Source organism: Pongo abelii, chromosome 13 (assembly GCF_028885655.2).
Source record: "Pongo abelii isolate AG06213 chromosome 13, NHGRI_mPonAbe1-v2.0_pri, whole genome shotgun sequence".
NCBI classification, from domain to species: domain Eukaryota; kingdom Metazoa; phylum Chordata; class Mammalia; order Primates; family Hominidae; genus Pongo; species Pongo abelii.
Window position 1 is genome coordinate 91,342,340 of NC_071998.2, and position 20,554 is coordinate 91,362,893.

Sequence of the window (20,554 nt, forward strand, 5' to 3'; positions counted from 1 at the left end):
GTGAACAATGACTGTCAGCATGAACTTTAACATTCATTTAGTTTTTGATGGGGGGCAAAAACCTGGAGGTGGGGGACAGAGTAATTACTGCCAAATCTTTAATAAGTGTTGGACAACTCATGTAATACAGACAGGCTGATCAGGGAGTGGTAGGTGGGGTAGTTAGAAACTTTCAAAGCAATCAAGGCCTACAGTCTGTTTAAAAACAAACAAACAAAAAAACCCTTTCATTATACCTGAGCAAATTGAAGAATCATTTCAAAAACAGAATTGTCAGATATCACTACCAGAGAAGTGGCATTTAGACAATCAAATACTAGCATAAATTAGATAACTGGATCATTTTTCAGTCTTAAGAGAAAAAGAAATCCAAGACTACCAGAAATCTTTTAAAATGGTGTTTAGCAGCATATAAGTTTTTTAGTTAAGGGACTCAGAAGGGACAGAGTAAATAAATTCAAATCAATACTTAATGATTTCTTAGGACTTCATATGAACAAGCAACTTATTTGTCCTACACATATTTTTGACTGGCTTAAAATCAGACAAGGATAAAATGATCTTTTCCTAACCCCAAATTTAGGAGAACACACGGTTTTGTTAGGCTCAAGCCCACCCACATTAAGCATTAACCAGTTAATGAATATTATTGCTCTCACCCTCCAACTTGGAGAGAGACCCCCCTCACCCCTGAGGTTTTAGTAGTGCCTTTACCACTTAAAAAGGAAGAAAGAGAAAGGTGGATATAGCAAAATGCCAGCTTCCTTGGGCTGTTTCTCCACATGTATTTGGGAGGCAGCAAAACAATCCCTGCTCACGTCAGTCTTCTACACCCAGCCTTGCAAACCACCCATCAAGAATCTCAGCAGAGCCTTTTATTGACACACACACACACACACACACACACACACACACACACACACACACACACACCTGGGCCTATCTCTTTAACAATAAAAGAAAAGAACTCCCTTTAAAGTTCCATTCCAGTGAATGGAGTAACTGTGATTATTAGTATTGGTACCCCCTGTACAAATCCAGTTTATTCTTGCTCACCTGCAGAGGGGTACACAGATGACAACTCCATTTAAGATACAGTGAAGACAGCCAAAAGCAATAGTTCACATTAAAATAATTTTGTGGAAGTTATAAAACCAAGAGAGAAAAATTGAGACATATGTTTGTTACTTTTTAAAACTACTAAACCTTTAATGTATTTGCTTATATGCTCCATAAAAAGTTAGAAGCAAAATATAGCAATGTCTTCCGCAAGGTCTCTCAACCATATGGGGCCTCAGTATCATTTGTCAAAGTATATCACTAATGTTTTCTGACTGTGGCATCCTATACATTTGTTAATTCAAAGTCATAAAAAGGCCTCAAAAATCCATTTTGATATTCCCATCAGCTTATCATTCATGAGGATCTGAATATTTTCTAACAAACCTATTTTCTAGAACAACTATTCAAAGTGTAATAGGAGAGTTAGAAGATGTGTTACCTGTTTATGTAATGTGTTACGTGAGAGACAGAGAGAGAGAATATATTTATTTCAGGCAGACTGAAGACCGAGGTTCCGGTACCAGCTCCCCAAGTGCCTGCTCTCTCTTAATCAAGTTTCCCTTGAAGACATGTCCCATATCTTGAGACTGCGGAAAATATAAAGCTATTATATTAAGTCATCCTGCCTCTACAGTAAACTGGCCCATCATCCCAGGGATAGCCTAAACCTAAATCCTTCTTCCTCAACCCAATGAACTATTCCCTTCAGCCTTAAAATTAATAACCTTAATATCTATCTGGTATTTGTTTTTAACAGTGAGCAACCTACAGTGTATACATCTCCTTGAGAACAGTGGAAGATTGAAGAACTTTTCTTATAACCTGCAATCAGCTACTCAGCCAAAAAGCAAAACAAAACCTTGACTGCCTATGGAGGAAGACTGTGTTCGGGGGAGCTGGCATAGCTAGTGCAGAGTTCAGATTTTCTGCTGGTAATCTTTTACACCTTGGGAAAACTTTAATATCTGTACCTGAAGGCTGATTCACCTAAAAATGTGTTAACCGAAAGAAAATGTCAGAATGTTTCCTTTCTGCTCTTACACAGCATTGTTTTGTCAATCAACACAGCCTGCACTGAAAAGACCTGCATAGACTATGTCTGTGCAAAGTGCCTGAGTGTCTGCTTTCACCTCAGTCTGTACGGTTGGAAATGAGAATTCATAATTAACAGCAAAATCTAAGGAAAACTATGGCTGCTGGGTTGGGATTTCTGCCAGCTAGCTGGTACTGGCTTCTTGTCTCAAGAGATGAACCTAAATGAGATAGGAAGCCTGTCCCACAGCAGCCTTCCTCTCACTACTTTCCTGGAATCTAATGCAACAAACTTATCACACACACCACATCACATCCCACTGTTACTTCAAAATTAATCAGGTTTAAATTTTAGATCAGAATCATGACCCACTGTTTGCATTTAGAAATTGTCCAAAAGACCATAGATACATTCTGGTGATTCCTTACATTTTACAGTTCCTACGTTAGCCTCTCAAGGCCACAAGTTGCCGCCGTGTCTTCTCTGAATGGCTTTCTCAGTGCTGAATACCAACAGCCATATTACAGTATCAAAGATTCTGTCAGGTAGGGTTTACAGACCAGACTGTTCATACAGCAAGGTGCTAACTCAGGCTTCAACGTTCTACTTGTATTTTCTGACCAACTTGCAGAAGTGAGCAATCTTCTTAAAATGCCATTCCTGTTGGCAGGGAAGAATGAAACGGCACACATCCTAGCACTCTAAGAACACCTGGTTTAAATAAAATCCAGTGATCATGGGCTCTTTCACATTGTTTAAGGGGAAAGCTGCTGTGGGAATATAGACAGTAGGCATAAACAGTGATATATTTTACAAGTATTTTGGGGGTTGCCTTCATTTTCTTCCGATCAGTGCCACTTCTGTGCTAACGGTAAGAGATAGGCAATGAAGTGTTCACTTAAGTTAATTACCTTGGTTTTTAGTTTACTAATTATTATATTCATCGTTTTTGTGATCACAAAAACACAAAGAATGAGGTCTGCCTGGATGGGATTACAAAGATTTAGCCAATTTCTTGGTATATAACAGAAGGTACCATAGTATCACTCTCTATATTTTGTAAATATTTAGCTCCTATGAAATGCACAATGCACAACCACCTGTGACCATGTATCGTGTGCTAGTCCAGGAAGCCAGCCTACACATCAATAGGAACTCCCAAGCATTATTTTCCTATATCAGTGCAAAGAAGGTTCGTAAACTTCTTTAAAAGTTCAGCTTTAATGACAAAGATCTATTACATCAGTCTTTCTTCAAATAAGATAGATGTGAATAAACAACTTCAAACAGGAGGTACTATGGCCTCTTCAATACACTGTAGCCAGTGCGCTGGGCCCTTGGGGATGCCCAGTGATATAGACGTTGAAGCAGTAATGTAAGTCTGTGAGCCACTGTTCCTGAACACTTCCACTCTTCAATGTCTGGAGAGAAAAACAAGAGTAATTTGAGAACTGTACCCAAATCACTATGCTACCTGACAGTATTTTTCACACCCAAACACAATTTCCCAGAGCTTTGGCAACTGTATCCCCATCTATAAATTACCATAGGAAGTCTTCCAGGAAACAGGGAACTATTAATCGGGCATTACCACAGGCAGTGAAAATTCCTAGTTATATCCTCAAATGCTAATGGTTTCTTGTTGAGTCTGTTCCCTCCTGCACATGCTAGAGACTAATGAAATTTCACCACCAACCATCCCTTCACCCTTGCCTCTCCCTCTTGCCATTCTAGTGTCTCACGATCTTTACCCCAATGCCAACTGAGAATAACTCTACAGGGCCAACCAACAGTTTCTGTCAATCTCTTCTTTACAAAGATGGGCTGATTCTCCAGTCTGGGAATAATCCAAGCTCTTGATTTTCTTCCCTTCACTATTTCTGAATTATTCCACTGCCACTTCCATTACCCCACCCCTACAAAGGCTACTGAAAAAATTCTAATGAGCACCTGTGTTATATGCATGTAAAAGCACTATTACTTCAAAGTATCACTACGAATCTCAAGGGATAATCTGCAAATCAAACTATACAAGACACTTTTTTTAACCCCCGCAAACTAAAATCACCAAAGGAATCCTAAACAACAGAGCTGTCCCCGCCAAACAGACACAGCTGAAGGCAGAGAGCCAACCATTAGACAAAGCTGAAGTCTGCAACTTCTGATTTTCTTACTTTAGAGTGAACTAAGTGACTAGAAATTGGCCTGAAGTTTATTCCTGCTAAATAATTTCCTTAATGACAACATTTATGGAGCACTTAACAAATGTCAGGTATACTAAAAACTTTACTTGGGTTATCTGCTTTAATGATCACCAAAACACAATAAAGTTGGCATTATTCCCATTTTTACAGCTAGGAAAACAAGCTTGGATAGGTAAGAAAGAAAGAAAAAAACTTGCCAAGCTGTCACAGTTCATTAATAGAATCTGTATCACAGTCTAGGTAGGAATGACTCTGATGCCCTTACCTTTTCAAACTAAACTAAGCTTTGTCACCTTCATTTAGTTTGATTATTTTAAGACTTTTATTACCAATTCTGGAATCACAGACACACACCCCCCATTAAGTCACAGTCAGGTGCTGGACAGCACGGGAGACCCTGAGAAACTACCATATTGGGATTAATTCCTGGACTCAATGTATGGGATCCCTTTCCTCCCTCAAAACACACTCACCCCCATGCCCCCGTCATAAATTCATTCTTATGCTAATATTGCAAAGCCTCCGGTACCATGCTTCTTACCGTGATATTCTTGATGATCTGCTGCACCAAGATCGCATTGGTCAACATATGAGTCCTGAGGGGTGCATGCTGAAGCAGCAGTCGAAGCAGCTGGCCCACAACAGGCAGCTCCTCAGGCCCAACTCTGTTCACCCTCAGGCTCTGCAGCATCAACCTGAGGACTCGAGGCAAGAGAGCCAGGATGGAGACACAGACCCCCCACAGCTTGTCCCTACAATAACAGAGACAGAAATGAGTCAGTGAGCAAATGCCCACAGGAAAAGCCCCCCTTCTATATTCCCCCAAAGTGAAATGTCCTTTTAAGAAACATGTTTTCCAATAACATTTAAGCTGAGAGCCAAATCAAGAATGCAATCTCATTTACAGTAGCCACACACACACACAAAATACCTAGGAATACATCTAACCAAGGAGGTGAAAGATCTCTACAAGAAAAACTACAGAACACTGCTGAGAGAAATCACAGATGACACAGAAAAATGGAAAAACATTCCATGCTCATAAATTGGAATAATCAGTATTGTTAAAATGGCCACACTGCTCAAAGCAACCTACAGATTCAATTGTATTCCTATCAAACTACCAACATCATTCTTCACACAATTAGAAAAAAATATTCTAAAATTCACATGGAACCAAAAAAAGAGCCAGAATGGCCAAAGCAATCCTAAGCAAAAACAACCTGACTTCACAGTACACTACAAGGCTACAGTAGCCAAAATGGCATGGTAATGGTTGAAAACAACAGACACATAAACCAATGGAACAGAAAAGAGAACCCAGAAATAAAGCCACATACCTACAACTATCTCATCTTCAACTAAGGTGACAAAAACAAGCAACAGGGCAAGGATTCCCTATTCAATAAATGGTGCTGGGACAACTGGCTATCCTTTTGTAGAAGAATAAAAATGGATCCCTATCTTTCATCATATACAAAAAATTAACTTGGCCAGGTGCGGTGGCTCACAGCTGTAATCCCAACACTTTAGGAGGCTGAGGCAGGTGGATCACGAGGTCAAGAAATTGAGACCATCCTGGCCAACATGGAGAAACCCCATCTCTACTACAAATACAAAATTAGCCGGGCATGGTGGCACGCGCCTATAGTCCCAGCTACTTGGGAGGCTGAGGAGGAGAATTGCTTGAATCCGGGAGGTGGAGGTTGCAGTGAGCCGAGATCACGCCACTGCACTCCAGCCTGGCAAAAGAACGAGACTCTGTCTCAAAAAAAAAAAAAAATTAACTCAAGATAGATTAAGAATTCATTACTAAGTCCTCAAAAGCAATTGCAAAAAAAAAAAAAAGACAAGTGGGCCCTAATTAAATTCAAGAACAAGAGAAACTATCCACATTTCAATAAACATGGTGTTTTTCACTAACATTTAGGCTAAGAGCCAAATCAAGAACATCATTCTCTTGGTATCTTTATAGAGCAAAATGTTTATGGTAGAGACAGGTGACCTTGCAGCTAGCCTAACCACTTCTACAAGTGTTAATTAGATGGTGCAATATTCACATGGACCTAGAGTCCACTGACTATGAAAGGCTCTGACCTTTTTGCCGCTTCTTTACCAGGAGCGTATAATCCTCCTAGTTCCTAAATCTTTCTAAGAGAACCTGACTACCTCCAGGTCTAGAGAGAGCAGCCCTTTCACCATATAACCAATTTCCCTGACTGCACATATGGTAATTCCATCTATGGTGAATAGTGAATCCATTCTAGGCCAAATAGATACTCTTATGCAGAGCCCAGCTGGGACAGTCACGTGCAAGGAGAAAAGAGAAAGCCAGACTGCAGATGTAGCTAACACAAAGGCACGGAGATATAGAGTATACAAACTAGAAGAAAAATAGAGTAAGCTGCTTTGTCTCTTGCTAAATTTCTAATTCCTAGCCCTTGGGTTTTACAAGTTACTCCTGTAATAATCAAATATTTTCATTTTCTACTTTTCTTAATTTTAGTGGATTTCAAATAACCACAGACCTTTAAAAAAAAGACAGCCAAGCTCAAGGCCAGATGGGTGAAACGTCTAGGTGAAAGAAACTATAACGAAATTCATATAAAGATATCCAACCGTCATAAAAACTGTATGTGGGATTTTAGGGCTAGGATTTTCAACAGTCAACAGTACTGGAAGCTGAGGCTTCAGAGCCCAGGTATGGAAGGCAGGGAGTTTGAACTATGCTCCTTGCATAGAATGGGAAGCCAGGAAAATGCAAATGTCAAACTATCCTACAGGGAAGTCTCCATAAACCTCCACAGAACTCCCACAAAAGACACACTTAGGGAAAAGGTATGCAGCCCAAAATATACAAGTCTGTTCAACTTGCTCCCTAAAATAAGGGAGAATGCCGACACTACAGGAAAAAGGAGCTAATGGAACTAACAAGAACTTTAAAGAAACACCAATAAACCAAGAACACGCGAAAATGACAAAATACCAAATAAAAATCCAAAACAGAAACAAATCCAAAAGAAAACAAAACAAAAGTTGATGAAATAAAATCTCAGTAGGAGGATTAAGTAAAAGAATTAGCAAATTGAAAGATTTTTAAGAGATAAAGAAGACAGAATAAAAAGCTCCCTATGTTTAAAAGGAGTTTTTAGAAGAAAATAGAAACAATGGGGGAAGATGGTTAGAAATTAATAACAACTTTCCAGACTTGAAGAAAAAAAACTGAATCTTCACATTACAGAAGCACACTATGTCTCGGGCAGGATAAATAACAAACCTACACTAGGACACATCCTGATCTGCAACACACCGAAGATAAAGAGAAAACAGTAAAAATACAGATTACTTCCTATAAGATTACTACCTACAAACTAAGAGGGCTCAGACTAACAGCAGATTTTTTCATTAGTAACACTGAGGCAAGGAGATAATAGAACAGTATCTTCAAGGCACAGCAGACACAGTACTAAACAACTCAACTCAGTCAAACCTAACTTTCTGGCTAGCACTTGTGAAATCAAAGGCTCCCCAGTAATTTGACTAGCATTCTCATCATTTTGTAATCTTATAAACACCTTCTCCAGTGGGGAAGAAATAGCCCAAATGGGAATTTTAGGTACCTAAGACTTCGGCTGCCAACTGTGCCTAATATCCTAGTAATGTTAACCTTTCCAGTACCCAATATAGAATACCTCTACAACTGGGCATTTTAAACAGGCAAACAAGTATTACACACACTTAATTTTGTTCATTCCAGCCACATGAAGTCAAAGGACGTTTCTCTATAAGAAACTACAATAGATCTTTGAAACTTTGCATGAAGTTGTTTTAGGGGCCATACTTCAAGTGACAGGAAATAACAAATAGCAATACACACACATTTCATTAAGTGGGGATATTATAAAATCTCTAGAACCCTGAGAAGTTCCTTGCTACTTATAAAGCCTTTTCTTGACCTGTCAGACCTAATGTTTGATGATGTATAAGAAAACTATCGTCGAATTTATGTTATGCATAAATTTTATAGTATATTTAAAGTGAAATACACAATTTTTTTCTATGCACATACTCTTACTGGAAAAAATTTGAATGCTGACAATAAAATGGCTAAGTTATGGTACATGCATGTAACAGAATACTATAGAGGAGACTGAGCAAACTATGGCCACAGGCCAAATCCAGCCCATGGTAAGTATTTGTAAATAGTTTTACTGGAACACAATTATACTCATTTATTTACATATTATCTATTGATGCTTTCACACTACCATGGTAGTGCTGAGTAGCCGTGACAGAGACCTAATGGTCTGCAAAACCTAAAATATTTACTAACTAACCCTTTATAGAAAGAAGTTTGCTGAACCCTGGTATGGAGAAATAAAAACGAATGAAATACAGCTGAATGAGTCAACTTCAATCAATCTCAAAAGCAATGCTGAGAGAATCAAATCACAAAACATAAATGCAGTATAATTCCCATTACAAAAAATCCACAAATATGCAAAACAAACCTGATACTGTTCACAAATGCACATAAAACCATTTTTTTTTTAAGGTAATGAAGTTGATCAACACCCAGTGATCTGGGGCAGAGGGGTATGTAGAAGACATTTAACTGTGCAGGGTGCATTAACAGTATATGTGCTGATGATATTCTATATCCAAACCTGGCGTTGGTTAAATGGAGGTTCAGTTTATAATTACCTTTTAAACTACATAAATGTTTTTTATACATTCAGTATATGTATTTTCATGTCATTTAAAAGTTCAAAAAAGACCAAAAAGGCACACATCAAAACATTAACAGCAGGTGACAGAATATTTGCCAACCTGTTAGCAGGTTTTAAAACCTTCTACAATGAACTTTTAATGGGCACACCAATAAGAATACAAGCATAAAATACTTTTTAAAATTAAAGTAAAATCTTCCCAACTATGCTAAAAGCTCTAGCCTGAATATTTTATATACGAGCAAAAGTACTAATTAAAAGCACTAGCATCTTACAAGACTTTCCTTAAATCCAAGATTTTAAAATTCCCACTCTGGCTAGCTCTAATGAAGCTCAAAACAAAATAAAAAGGTTGGTACTAATAGCACATCCTCCTAAGGGTAGAATTATTTTTCTTGCTAGACTTATAGCAATGTTAATAAAAGAAACCTCTGAAGAAATTTTATAATGCCATCTAAGTTTTCAAATTTGTAACTTAAAGGGGAAAGAAAAAAAAACTAAAAATTTTCACTACAACACAAAGGGGATTCATGAAGGAACAAAGAAAAAGCTAGCTAGGCTGACACAAACTCTCTGAAACAGAATTTAAGGTATTTGTATAACCTAATTATCTTTAACTGTCTATTTTATTATTTGGTTGGGGGAGGAGGAACAGTCGGAAAATTAAGGTTGAAGAATAAAAAATAATTACCTCTTTCTTAGATGTTCTGCTTCCCCTTTCTCTATAGTGAGCAGAAAATAAAGAAGACTGTAGCAACAAGAAGCCAGAAATGGCAGTAGAGTCTCACTAACTACACAAGTATGATCCAGGAGCTTACAGATAACACCGAAAACACAGCCAGCCGTGCTGTCAGGAATTACAGTCAACCCAACCTAAGCAGAGAAAAACGAGATTAATTACCTCTTCAAAACAGACCCGCTCCTCCAAATAAAACCAAAACCTGTTAATTCACGATTAACTTTACATCATTTCTACTGAAAACTAATATATACCTAACATATGCCACCTGCCACACCTTAAGGTCCTGTTTTCCTTTGAGAATTTAATCCCTAAATTAAATGACTTTGAAAACATGGAAACGCAAGAAGTGCTATTAACCCAATCCACTGCCTCCCCTTCATGACAAAATCTTCTAAATTGTCTATAAAATGTCTATTGCTGGTTAGAAATAACTATTTAAAGGGATTATTTCATGCACTCAAAGAAAATCTGAATACCAACAATCATACTTAAAAATTTTTTAATTATTCAGGCTGGAAAACTTTCATGTGGCACCACTCCTATGCCAGGTAATTAAATGTATAAATAGTTCATTTCAAAATTAGCCTTCCTCTGCACTTTGATTTAGTCATTCAGACATGAATAAACATAACTCTACCGGAGTCAGTAGGATATTACTATAGTTAACATTTGACTGCTTCACTGCCAGGAAACCCAGGAAGGGTCATTAGGGTTTGCTAATTCATCTAGAATGTACTATATGCATTGTCATTAAGGTAGAGTCTAACTTGTAAGTGTATATATACATGGTTTCAATCTCCTGGAGACTACTGTTGGGTAATGATTTTAAAAAGTCTGCAAACTCTGATGTCTTAACCTCCTCCACAGGCTGTCTGAAAATAGTGGCCAAGACTGACTGGCATACTGAACTTTTACTAGAATAATGAATGTAGTCAAAGGAGAGTCTAATTCTCTGGAGTGGAGGTAGGGAAAAAAAGTAGGCATTGTTGATGACACAGGGGTAAGGACTGGAAGTCTGACAGCAGGGAGAAAGTACTAGGTATTCAAAGCAGTACTCTCTTCCAACTCAAGGGAAGTAACACTTTAAGAGAAAAAGGAGTCTGGATGTGCCTATATTTTATCCAAACAAGTGTATTTCTCAAAGATATAATTTGGGAGCCCTGCTTTGTACTATAATACATTACAATAAAAAGCCAAAGATAAGAGTATAAACACTGGAGAAAGTTAAAAGCAACTACAGAGGTATATCTAATGTGAATTTAATACCAATGGAAATGAGACATCCAATATCAAATAACAGGTCAGTCTCAGGGTTGAGTCTACAGCTGCCAGTGACCACACCTTGTGCCGGGTTAGATGATGTGCCTACTTTGGACCCCAAACCTTCTAGGTGGAACCCAGACTTCAGTCTAGATGTTGAATTCTCAATAGACTGAGGCCAAGCACACGCGAATTACAGAAGTTGGAAAGGATGTGAAGTTTAATTTTCAGGTCCCTTATTTCGCTGATTTAGAAAAGTGAGGTCCTAAGAAGAGACTTTTCTCAAGGTCACTCAGAATTAAATTAATAACAGCCAAGAAAAATACCAAGATTCTTCAGTTCTTGCCAATGCATCATGCTGCAAGAGACTATGGTATCATTAATCTTAGAATTCCAGACATGCTCTTTCTGGGGCTGTGGAAAACTATTTTAACCAATGCATCTTGTGTTCGTTCTTAAGAGAAAAAGTTTAAGGATACTTACCAAATGCTTACTGATGGCACTTTGCAGGATGTCAAAGTTCTGACTTCGGGCAGGAATAACCAATAAACTGTGAAAAACTGCCTGTCAGAAAAGGAGAAAACCACTAACCAAATCAGAACATTTTAGGTCAGAAACAAGTTCAACAGATTCTTTTTTTTTGAGACAGTTTCACTCTGTCACCCAGGCTGGAGTGCAGTGATGCAGTCTCAGCTCACCACAACCCCCGTGACCTGGCTCAAGCAATCCTCTGGCCTCAGCCTCCCTAGTAGCTGGGACTACAGGTGCACACCACCACGCCTGGCTAATTTTTGTATTCTTAGTAGAGATGGGGTTCCACCATTTTGCCCAGGCTTGTCTTAAACTCCTGGATTCAAGCAATCCACCTACCTCAAGACTCCCAAAGTGCTAAGATCACAGGTGTGAGCCACTGTGCCCAGCAATAGATTCTTTTAATACCTACTTGCTCTACATATTAACAGGAAACATATAACAAATTACTTTAAAAATGCAAATGTCAAAGATCAAACAAATAGACCTTATATATGGCCTAATTTTCCAAATAATTCATCTACTAATCATATGTTGAATATTGAGCTAGCCCCTATTAGATGCCATGCACAGGAATAAAAGAATGAGAAACCTTCTCTTCTTTCTCATACCCCTCAAGTGGCTTACAATATACCAACATGGAGACCATACAGTAAGTCTCTATTTAACAACTTCAGCAGGTTCTCGGGAACTATGACTTTAAGCAAAACAATGTATAATGCAATCATTTTTTCCCCCAATCAACATTATTAAGAAACGTTTTTCAGCCAGGCCTGGTGGCTCATGACTGTAATTCTAGCACTTTGGGAGGCCAAGGTGGGAGGACTGCTTGAGCCCAGGAGTTTGAAACCAGCCTGGGCAACATAGTGGTACCTCATCTAGAAAAAAAAATAAAGTTGGCCAGATGTGGTAGCACGTGCTTGTGGTACCAGCTACTCAGGAGGTTGGGACAGGAGGATCGCCTGAGCCCAGGAGGTTGAGGCTGCAGTAAGCCATAATGGTGACACTGCACTGTAGCCTGGATGACAGAGTGAGACACTGTCTCCAAAAAATAAGTGTTATTCAAGGACCTGCCGTGTATGTCATTTCTGTTTCCTCAAGCACCTACTGAGGATATTAAGTGAGGGCATATTGTATTTCTATTGAGTGCTACGACAGAAAGATCTGAGTGATATGAACAAAGGGCTAACAAAAGCTTTTTTGCCCACCTGATAGAGAAATGTATCACAGAAAAATATTTATGACCCAGAAAATACAAATATCCTGTTCAATTTAATCATAACACTGCCTCCTATTCTCTAAAGGTAAAAAAGAAATCTGCACAAAAAGTAGAGAGTTAGAAGTAAAACCCCTAGTATTTTTAATTTCCTAAGTTCTCAGAAAAACAAGAAGAGTCAAGAACAGTACTAAGTCCTTCACAGATATCAGTCACAGCACAAACTCCAGAATCTGATACAGTATACTACCAAAAATGAAATATGTAAAAACATCACATGAAAAAACAAGAATGGTGGAAGGACGAATATCACTCTAGGAAGAGATCAGTCAGTTATGTTCAAGAGAGCTGTCATCTAGCCCTGAAAAATCAAGACTTTTTATACTTGTTATTTACAGATTTGAGTGTGGTGGGGAAATCAACAGATCTATACATTATTTCTCTGTAAAATATCTTGTAGATATTACCCAGATATTTTACTTGGTAACTTTTTCTTTTATACCTATAAGTAACAATGAGAAAAAACTCATTTCCAAGGCCATCTTCCCACTCCAAAGCAAACATGGTGAATATTTTTATTAATCCAAACCACATTTGAAAAGTACACATTCAATAATGACCACTTCATCACTTCCCTTCTGCCTCCCCTTGCCGCCCTAAACAATTCAGTCCTAAAGCCAATGGCTGGAGCCAAACTAGGTAAACTTTGGCACTGGATTTGGTGGGAGTGCTGAGATGGCCCAGAGTGGACAGCCCGAAAGAACCAGAGCCCAAATGGAGTGAGATGAGAGGGGCGCCAGCAAAGGAAGACTAATTATAGACAGAGAAGCTGATCAAGTAAATATATTAAGTATAACTGGAGCCAGGTTTCTATCAGAGAAAGCAGGTACAAAAAAGAAACAGGATATAACTAGAATAAACTCTGTGGTGTTGAATGACTACTTTATGTCCAATAAGAGGATACGGGAGAAGCAACACCCAACAGCAATAAGCACACCTAAATTCCACATGTTGGTTTCTAAATACCATTCTCCACTGTTTTTTGCAGAAAACTGGTCTGCCATAACTACTCTAATATAATCTCCTCTTTCACAAACAGGAGACTACCTGAACTCTCCCCAAGTATCATACCAAGAAAGTTACATGTGCTACCATAACCGTATAGAAGCTGAGCTTTCCCTGAGAATTTATAAGTCACCATACAGACCCTGAGAGATGAAAGCAAGCTGAAAACCTAAAACAAATGTAAGATTTCAAGACTTATAAGTAAACACAGTACCAGGCACTATGGGTAATAAAAAGAGGATGTTATTGGCATGACCCTAGCATTGTGACCAGAGTCAAACAAAGCCATGAGAGAAATAAGTTAAATATCTATAAAAGATATAGTCCCTAGAGATAGGAAGAACATGGAGAGAATTCAAAATAAAATGAATTTATCAAGTGAATAAATTAATTGGTATACCAGACAAAAAAAGATTAGGTTGTAACTTAAACCTAGAGACTACCCTGTTGAGAACATTGTCAAAACTGGCTAACAAAAAATAAAATTAGCCAGGAGAGAATATTACTTCATGAAAAAATGAAACCAGAATTACTTAGGATGACATAATTTTGCATTCTCACTGGACAAGCACCTTTCAACATTAAGAAAGAGTAGCCGGGCATGGTGGCTCATGCCTGTAATCCCAGCACTTTGGGAGACCAAGGCAGGTGGATCACCTGAGGTCAGAAGTTCAAGACCGGCCTGGTCAACATGGTGAAACTCTGTCTCTACTAAATATACAAAAATTAACCGGGCATGGTGGCAGGCGCCTGTAATCCCAGCTACTCGGGAGGCTAAGGCAGGAGAATCACTTGAACCCGGGAGGCAGAGGTTGCAGTGAGCAGAGATTGTGCCATTGCACGCCAGCCTGGGCAACAAGAGTGAAACTTGGTCAAAAAAAAAAAAAAAAGAAAGAAATTTAGGAAATAAAGAATAGGGTCAGGCACAGTGGGTCACGCCTGTAATTCCAGCACTTTGGGAGGCCAAGGCAGGCAGATCACTTGAGGTCAGGAGTTCAAGACCAGCCTGGCCTACATGGTGAAACCCCATCTCTACTAAAAATACAAAAGCAGGTGTGGTGGTGCATACCTGTAATCCCAGCTACTCAAGTGGCTGAGGCAAGAGAATCGCTTGAACCCAGAAGGCGGAGGTTGGCAGTGAGCTGAGACTGTGCCACTGCACTCCGGCTTGGGCGACAAAGTGAAACTGTGTTTCCAAAAAAAAAAAAAAAAAGACACACACATAGGTATGGAGCCTTCTTTTCTCTGCTGTGTCCCTGTATGGTTTGGGTGTCATGTGATACTGGTGTCACAGAATGAATTAAGGAGAATTCCCTCTTCCCTCCTTGATTTTTGGAAACTATTTCAGGAGAATAAGTATTAGCTCTTCTTTGTACATTTGGCAGAATTCAGCTGTGAATCTCCATCTGGTTCTGGGCTTTTCGTTCTTTGGAGATGTTTTTTTTTTTTTTTTTTTTTTTTTTTTTTTTGAGACAGAGTCTCGCTCTATCACCCACGCTGGAGTGCAGTGGCACTATCTAGGCTCACTGCACCCTCCACCTCCTGGCTTCAAGCAATTCTCCTGACTCAGCCTCCCGGGTAGCGGGGACTACAGATGCATGCCTTCACACCTGGGTAACTTTTGTATATTTAGTAGAGACAGGGTTTCACCATATTGGTCAGGCTGGTCTTGAACTCCTGATTTCGTGATCCCCCCGCCTCAGCCTCCCAAAGTGCTGGGATTACAGGCATGAGCCACTGCGCCCGGCCTGGAGATTTTTTTATTACCAATTTAACCATACTACTCATTATTGGTCTGTTCAGATTTTCTGTTTCATCCTGGTTCAACCTTGGGGAGTTGTATGTTTCCAGGAATTTATCCATTTCCTCTAGGTTTTCCAGTTTGTAGGCGTATAGTTGTTTGTAATAGTCTCTGTGGTATCAGTTGTTATGTCTCCTTTTCATTTCTGTTTTTGTCTATTTGGATCTTCACTATTCTTCCTTAGTCTAGCTACTGGCTATCAATCTTATCTTTTTGAAGAACCAACTTTGCATTTTGTTGACCCTTTGTATTGTTTTTTGATCTCTATTTCATTTAGTTCTGCTCTAATCTTTGTTATTTCTTGTCTTCTGCTAATTTTGGGCTTGGTTTGTTCTTACTTTTCCAGTTCCTTGAAGTGCAACGTTAGGTTGTTGATTAGTATCTTTCTCCTTTTTTGATGTAGACATTTAATGCTATAAATTTCCCTCTCAGCACTGCTTTTCCTATATCTCATGGGTTTTAGTTGATTTGTTTCCATTTTCAATTGTTCCTAAAATGTTTTGAATTTCTATTTTAATTTCTTCAGTGACTCAATAATTGCTCAAGAGCACGTCATCGTTCAGGTGTATGTTGTTTAATTTTGCAATACATTAATGCAAAAAGATGTATTTGCATCATTTGTAAAGTTCCTCTTAGTACTGATTTCTTACTTTATTCCACTGTGGTCTGAGGAGATACTTGGTATGATTTTGATTTTTTAAAATTTGTTAGGACTTATTGTGACCTACCATATGGTCTATCTGAGAAATAGACAGTTCTATGTGATGATGAGAAGAATGTATATTCTGCAGTTTGTTGAGTAGAATTTTCTATAAATGTCTGTAAGGTCCACTTAGTCTAAAGTTCAACTTCAGTCCGATGTTTCTTTGTATTTTCTTTCTCAATGATCTAATGCTGAAACTGGGGTGTTAAAGCACCCCACTATTATTGTATTGCTATGTATTTCTTCCTTTAGGTCTAGTAATACTTATGGAATCTGGATGCTCTGGTGTTGGGTGCATATATATTTAGAATTGTTATATCCTCTTGCTGAATTGATCTGTTCATCATTACGTAATGATTTTCTCTGTATTTTTTAAACCTGTTTTTGATTTGAAGTCTGTTTTACCTGTAAAAGTATAGCTACTCCTGCTCACTTGTGGTTTGTTTGTATGAGTATCTTTTACCACCTCTCTAATCCCAACTTTCAGCCAATAAAGTACTTTTCGGCTTTCAGGGTTTTTTTTGTTTTTTCCTTTCAGCACTTTGATTATGCCATCCCATTCTCTTTTGGCCTGTAAGGTTTCTGCTAAAAAATCTGCTGTTAGTCTGACGGGATTTTCTTTATAAATGACTAGACACTATTCTCTTGCTGATTTTAGAATTCTCTCTTTTTTGACTTTAGACAGTCTGATTATAATATGTCACGATGAAGTCCTTTCTGCAATGTATTCTCCTGAGGACTGCTGGGCCTTCTGTATCTGGACGTCTAAATCTCCTGGTAGGCTTGGAAAGTTTTCATCAATTACTTTGTTGGCTAGGTTTTCTAAACTTTAAATCTTTCTTCCCCTTGGGAATACCAATAATTCATAAGCTTAGTCACTTTACATAAGTCCCAAATGTCCTGAAGGCTTTGTTCATTCTTTTATTCCCTTATGAACACAGACACAAAATTCCTCCACAAGATACTTGCAAATCAAATCTAAAAGCACATCAAAGATAATATACCATGACGCAGGTTTCTATCTCAGGGGTGCAAGAATGGTTCAATATACACAAATCAATAAATGTGATACATCACATAAACAGAATTAAGGACAAAAACCATGTGATCATTTCAAAAGACACAAAAAATGCATTTGATAAAATTCAGCATCCCTTCATGATAAAAACCCTCAACAAACTAGGCATAGAAGAAACATGCCTCAAAATAATAAAGGCCATCCATATATGACAAACCCACAGCCAACATCACACTGAATGAAGAAAAGTTGGAAAGATTTCTTGTAAGAAATGGAACGAGACAAGGATGCCCACTTTCATCATCCTATTCAACATAGTATGGGACGTCCTAGCCAGAGCAATCAGGCAAGAGAAAAAAAATAAAAGACATCCAAATTGGAAAAGAGGAAGCTGAATTATCCCTGTTTGCTGATATGATTATTTTTTAAGAGATGGAGTCTCGCTCTGTTGCCCCAACTGGAGTGCAGTGGCACAGTCATAGTTCACTGCATCCTCAAACTCCTAGGCTCCAGCTATCCTACTGCCCCAACCTTCCAAGTAGCTAGTACTACAGGTGCATGCCACCATATCCAACTAAATGGTATGATCTTATATCTAGAAATGAATTCAAGATCAACATACAAAAATCAGTACATTTCTATATACCAATAACTAGTTGAAAACAAAATCAAGAAGGCAATCCCACTTACAATAGCTACAAAAAAAAAAAAAAAAAAAAAAAAAACCTAGGAATATATTTAGCCAAGGAGGTAAAAGAGCTCTACAAAGAGAACTAGAAAACACTGATGAAAGAAAATGTAGATGACACAAACAAATGGAAAAACATTCAATGTTCAGATAGGAAGACTGACATCATTAAAATGACAACACTAACCAAATTAATCTTTAGATTAAATGAAACGGCTGTCAAAATACCAATGTCATTTTTCACAAAATTAGAAAAAAACCATCCTAAAAGTAATATGGAACCAAAACAAGAGCCTGAATAGCCAAAGCAATACTAAGCAAAAAGAGCAAAGCTGGAAGTATCACATTCCCTGTGATACTTTACATTACCTACAAGGCTGTAGTAAACACAACAACATGGTACTGGTATAAAAACAGATGCATGGATCAAGGGAACAGAATAGAGAACCCAAAAATAATAGCACATATTTATAACCAACTCAGCTTTGACAAAGTCAACAAGAACTACACTGGAGATAGGACAACTTTTACAATAAATGGTGCTGGGAAAATTGGAATGTCATGCAGAAAAATGAAACTGGATCTCTCTTACAATATACAAAAATCAACTCGAGATGGATTAAACACTTAAATGTAGGACATGAAACTATAAAAATACTAAGAATCTACAGAAAACTCTTCTGGACTTTGATCTAGACAATTAATTCATGACTAAGAGCCCAAAAGCACAAGCAACAAAAACAACAATAGACAAATAGGACTTCATTACACTAAAAAATTTCTACACAGAAAAATAATTACCTAAGCAAACAGAAAACCTGCAGAATGGGAGAAAATATAGGAAAACCATGCATCCAACAGGAGACTAATACCAAAAATTTACAATACAAGGAACTCAAGCAACAACAAAAAATCAAATAACCCCATTAAAAAGTAGACAAAGGATATGAATGGGTATTTTTCAAGATGACAAATTGGCCAAAAAGGCACACATGAAAAAATGTTCAACACATTAATGATCAGAGAAATACAAATTAAAACCACAAAGAGATATCATCTTATACCAGTCAGAATGGCTATTAATAAGACAAAAAAAACAGATATTGGTGAGGATGCAGAACTTACACACTGTTGGTGAGAATGTCAATTAGTACAACCTCTGTGGAAATCAGTATAAAGATTTCTCAAATAACTGAAAATAGAACTACCACTTGATCCAGCACTCCCACTACCAAGTATGTACCCAAAGGAAAAGAAATAATTACATCAAAAAGATACCTATGTTTATTGCAGGACTATTCACAATTCACAATAGCAAATATATGGAATTGACCTAAATGTTCACCAACGTATGCGTGGATAAAGAAAATGTGACATTTACACACAATGAAATACTATTTAGCCATAGAAAAGAATAAAATCATGCCTTCTGCAGCAATATGGATGTAACTGAAGGCCATTATCTTAAGTGAAACAAGTCAGACACAGACAAATGGCGCATATTCTTGCTTGTAAGTGGGAGCTAAAAATAATATCTACTCATGGACATAGAGTGTGAAATGACAGACAATAGAGACGCAAAAAGGTGAATGGGTGGGAGTGCGGTGAATGACAGGAGATTACTTAATGGGTACAGTGTACGTTGTTGGGTGATACTCTCAGATACCTGATTCACCATTGTATAGTCTTATGCATGTAACAAAACTGCATTTGTACCCCTAAATTTACACGCACACACAAAAGAATAAAAATAAACTTAAAAACCTAGAAATGAAACAAATCTTTAGTATTAATGTTTGTGATACTGTTTGTGTATTTAGTGTAAGTATTTGTAACATTTAAGACAATTTTGCCTATTAGGGCAAAAGATCAGCCTTATAATTCCAATTTAAAACATGTCAGCAGCTGGGCATGATGCCATATGCCTACAGCCCCAGCTACTCAGAAGGCTGAGGCAGGAGGATCACTTAAGCCCAGAAATTCAAGGCCAGCCTGGGCAAAATAGCAAGATCTCTTAAAAAGAAAACACCAGGCTGGGAGCAGTGGCTCACGCCTGTAATCTCAGCACTTTGGGAGGCCAAGATGGGAGGATCACCTGAGGTCAGGAGTTCAAGACCAGCCTGACCAACACGGCAAAACCATCTCTACTAAAAATACAAAAAAATTAGCTGGGAGTAGTGGCAGGCGCCTGTAATCCCAGCTACTCAGGAGGCCAAGGCAGGAGAATCGCTTAAACCCGGGAGACGGAGGTTGCAGTGAGCCGAGACAGCACCAATGCACTTCAGCCTGGGCGACAAGAGCGAGACTCCATCTCAAAAAAACAAAAAACACCAAACCAAACCCCAAAACAGTAACAAAAAACTTTTTAAAGTCAGTAGTTAATTAACTTAGACTTGTGGTTTTAATTTCAAGTTTCATTAAGTAGTACTAAAACATAAGATTTCCCATATTTATATCTTTAATTTATTAGATATCTCTAAGATTTACTTCAATTATTTGTG

General features: G+C 38.1%; 2 protein-coding genes across 8 annotated transcripts in view; one reads left to right on the forward strand and one right to left on the reverse strand.

Annotated features, from left to right (window-relative positions):
- Nucleotides 1–2,075, forward strand: part of INVS (inversin) — a 203,359-nt gene extending 201,284 nt beyond the window's left edge. For all 6 annotated transcript variants that reach the window (XM_054520364.2, XM_054520363.2, XM_002820038.6 and 3 more), the window contains one exon: nt 1,820–2,075. In XM_054520364.2, coding sequence (XP_054376339.1) covers nt 1,820–1,926 — 107 coding nt within the window. In that variant the 3' untranslated portion in view covers nt 1,927–2,075. The remainder of the gene's footprint in view (nt 1–1,819) is intronic.
- A 1,222-nt stretch (nt 2,076–3,297) lies between these two features.
- Nucleotides 3,298–20,554, reverse strand: part of TEX10 (testis expressed 10) — a 50,763-nt gene continuing 33,506 nt past the window's right edge. The window contains exons 12-15 of one of the 2 annotated variants that reach the window (XM_009244686.4): nt 11,515–11,595; nt 9,721–9,902; nt 4,841–5,051; nt 3,298–3,516 (exon numbers count right to left, since the gene is read on the reverse strand). In XM_009244686.4, the coding sequence (XP_009242961.3) occupies nt 3,403–3,516; nt 4,841–5,051; nt 9,721–9,902; nt 11,515–11,595 (588 nt within the window). In that variant the 3' untranslated portion in view covers nt 3,298–3,402. 2 annotated transcript variants of the gene reach the window in all.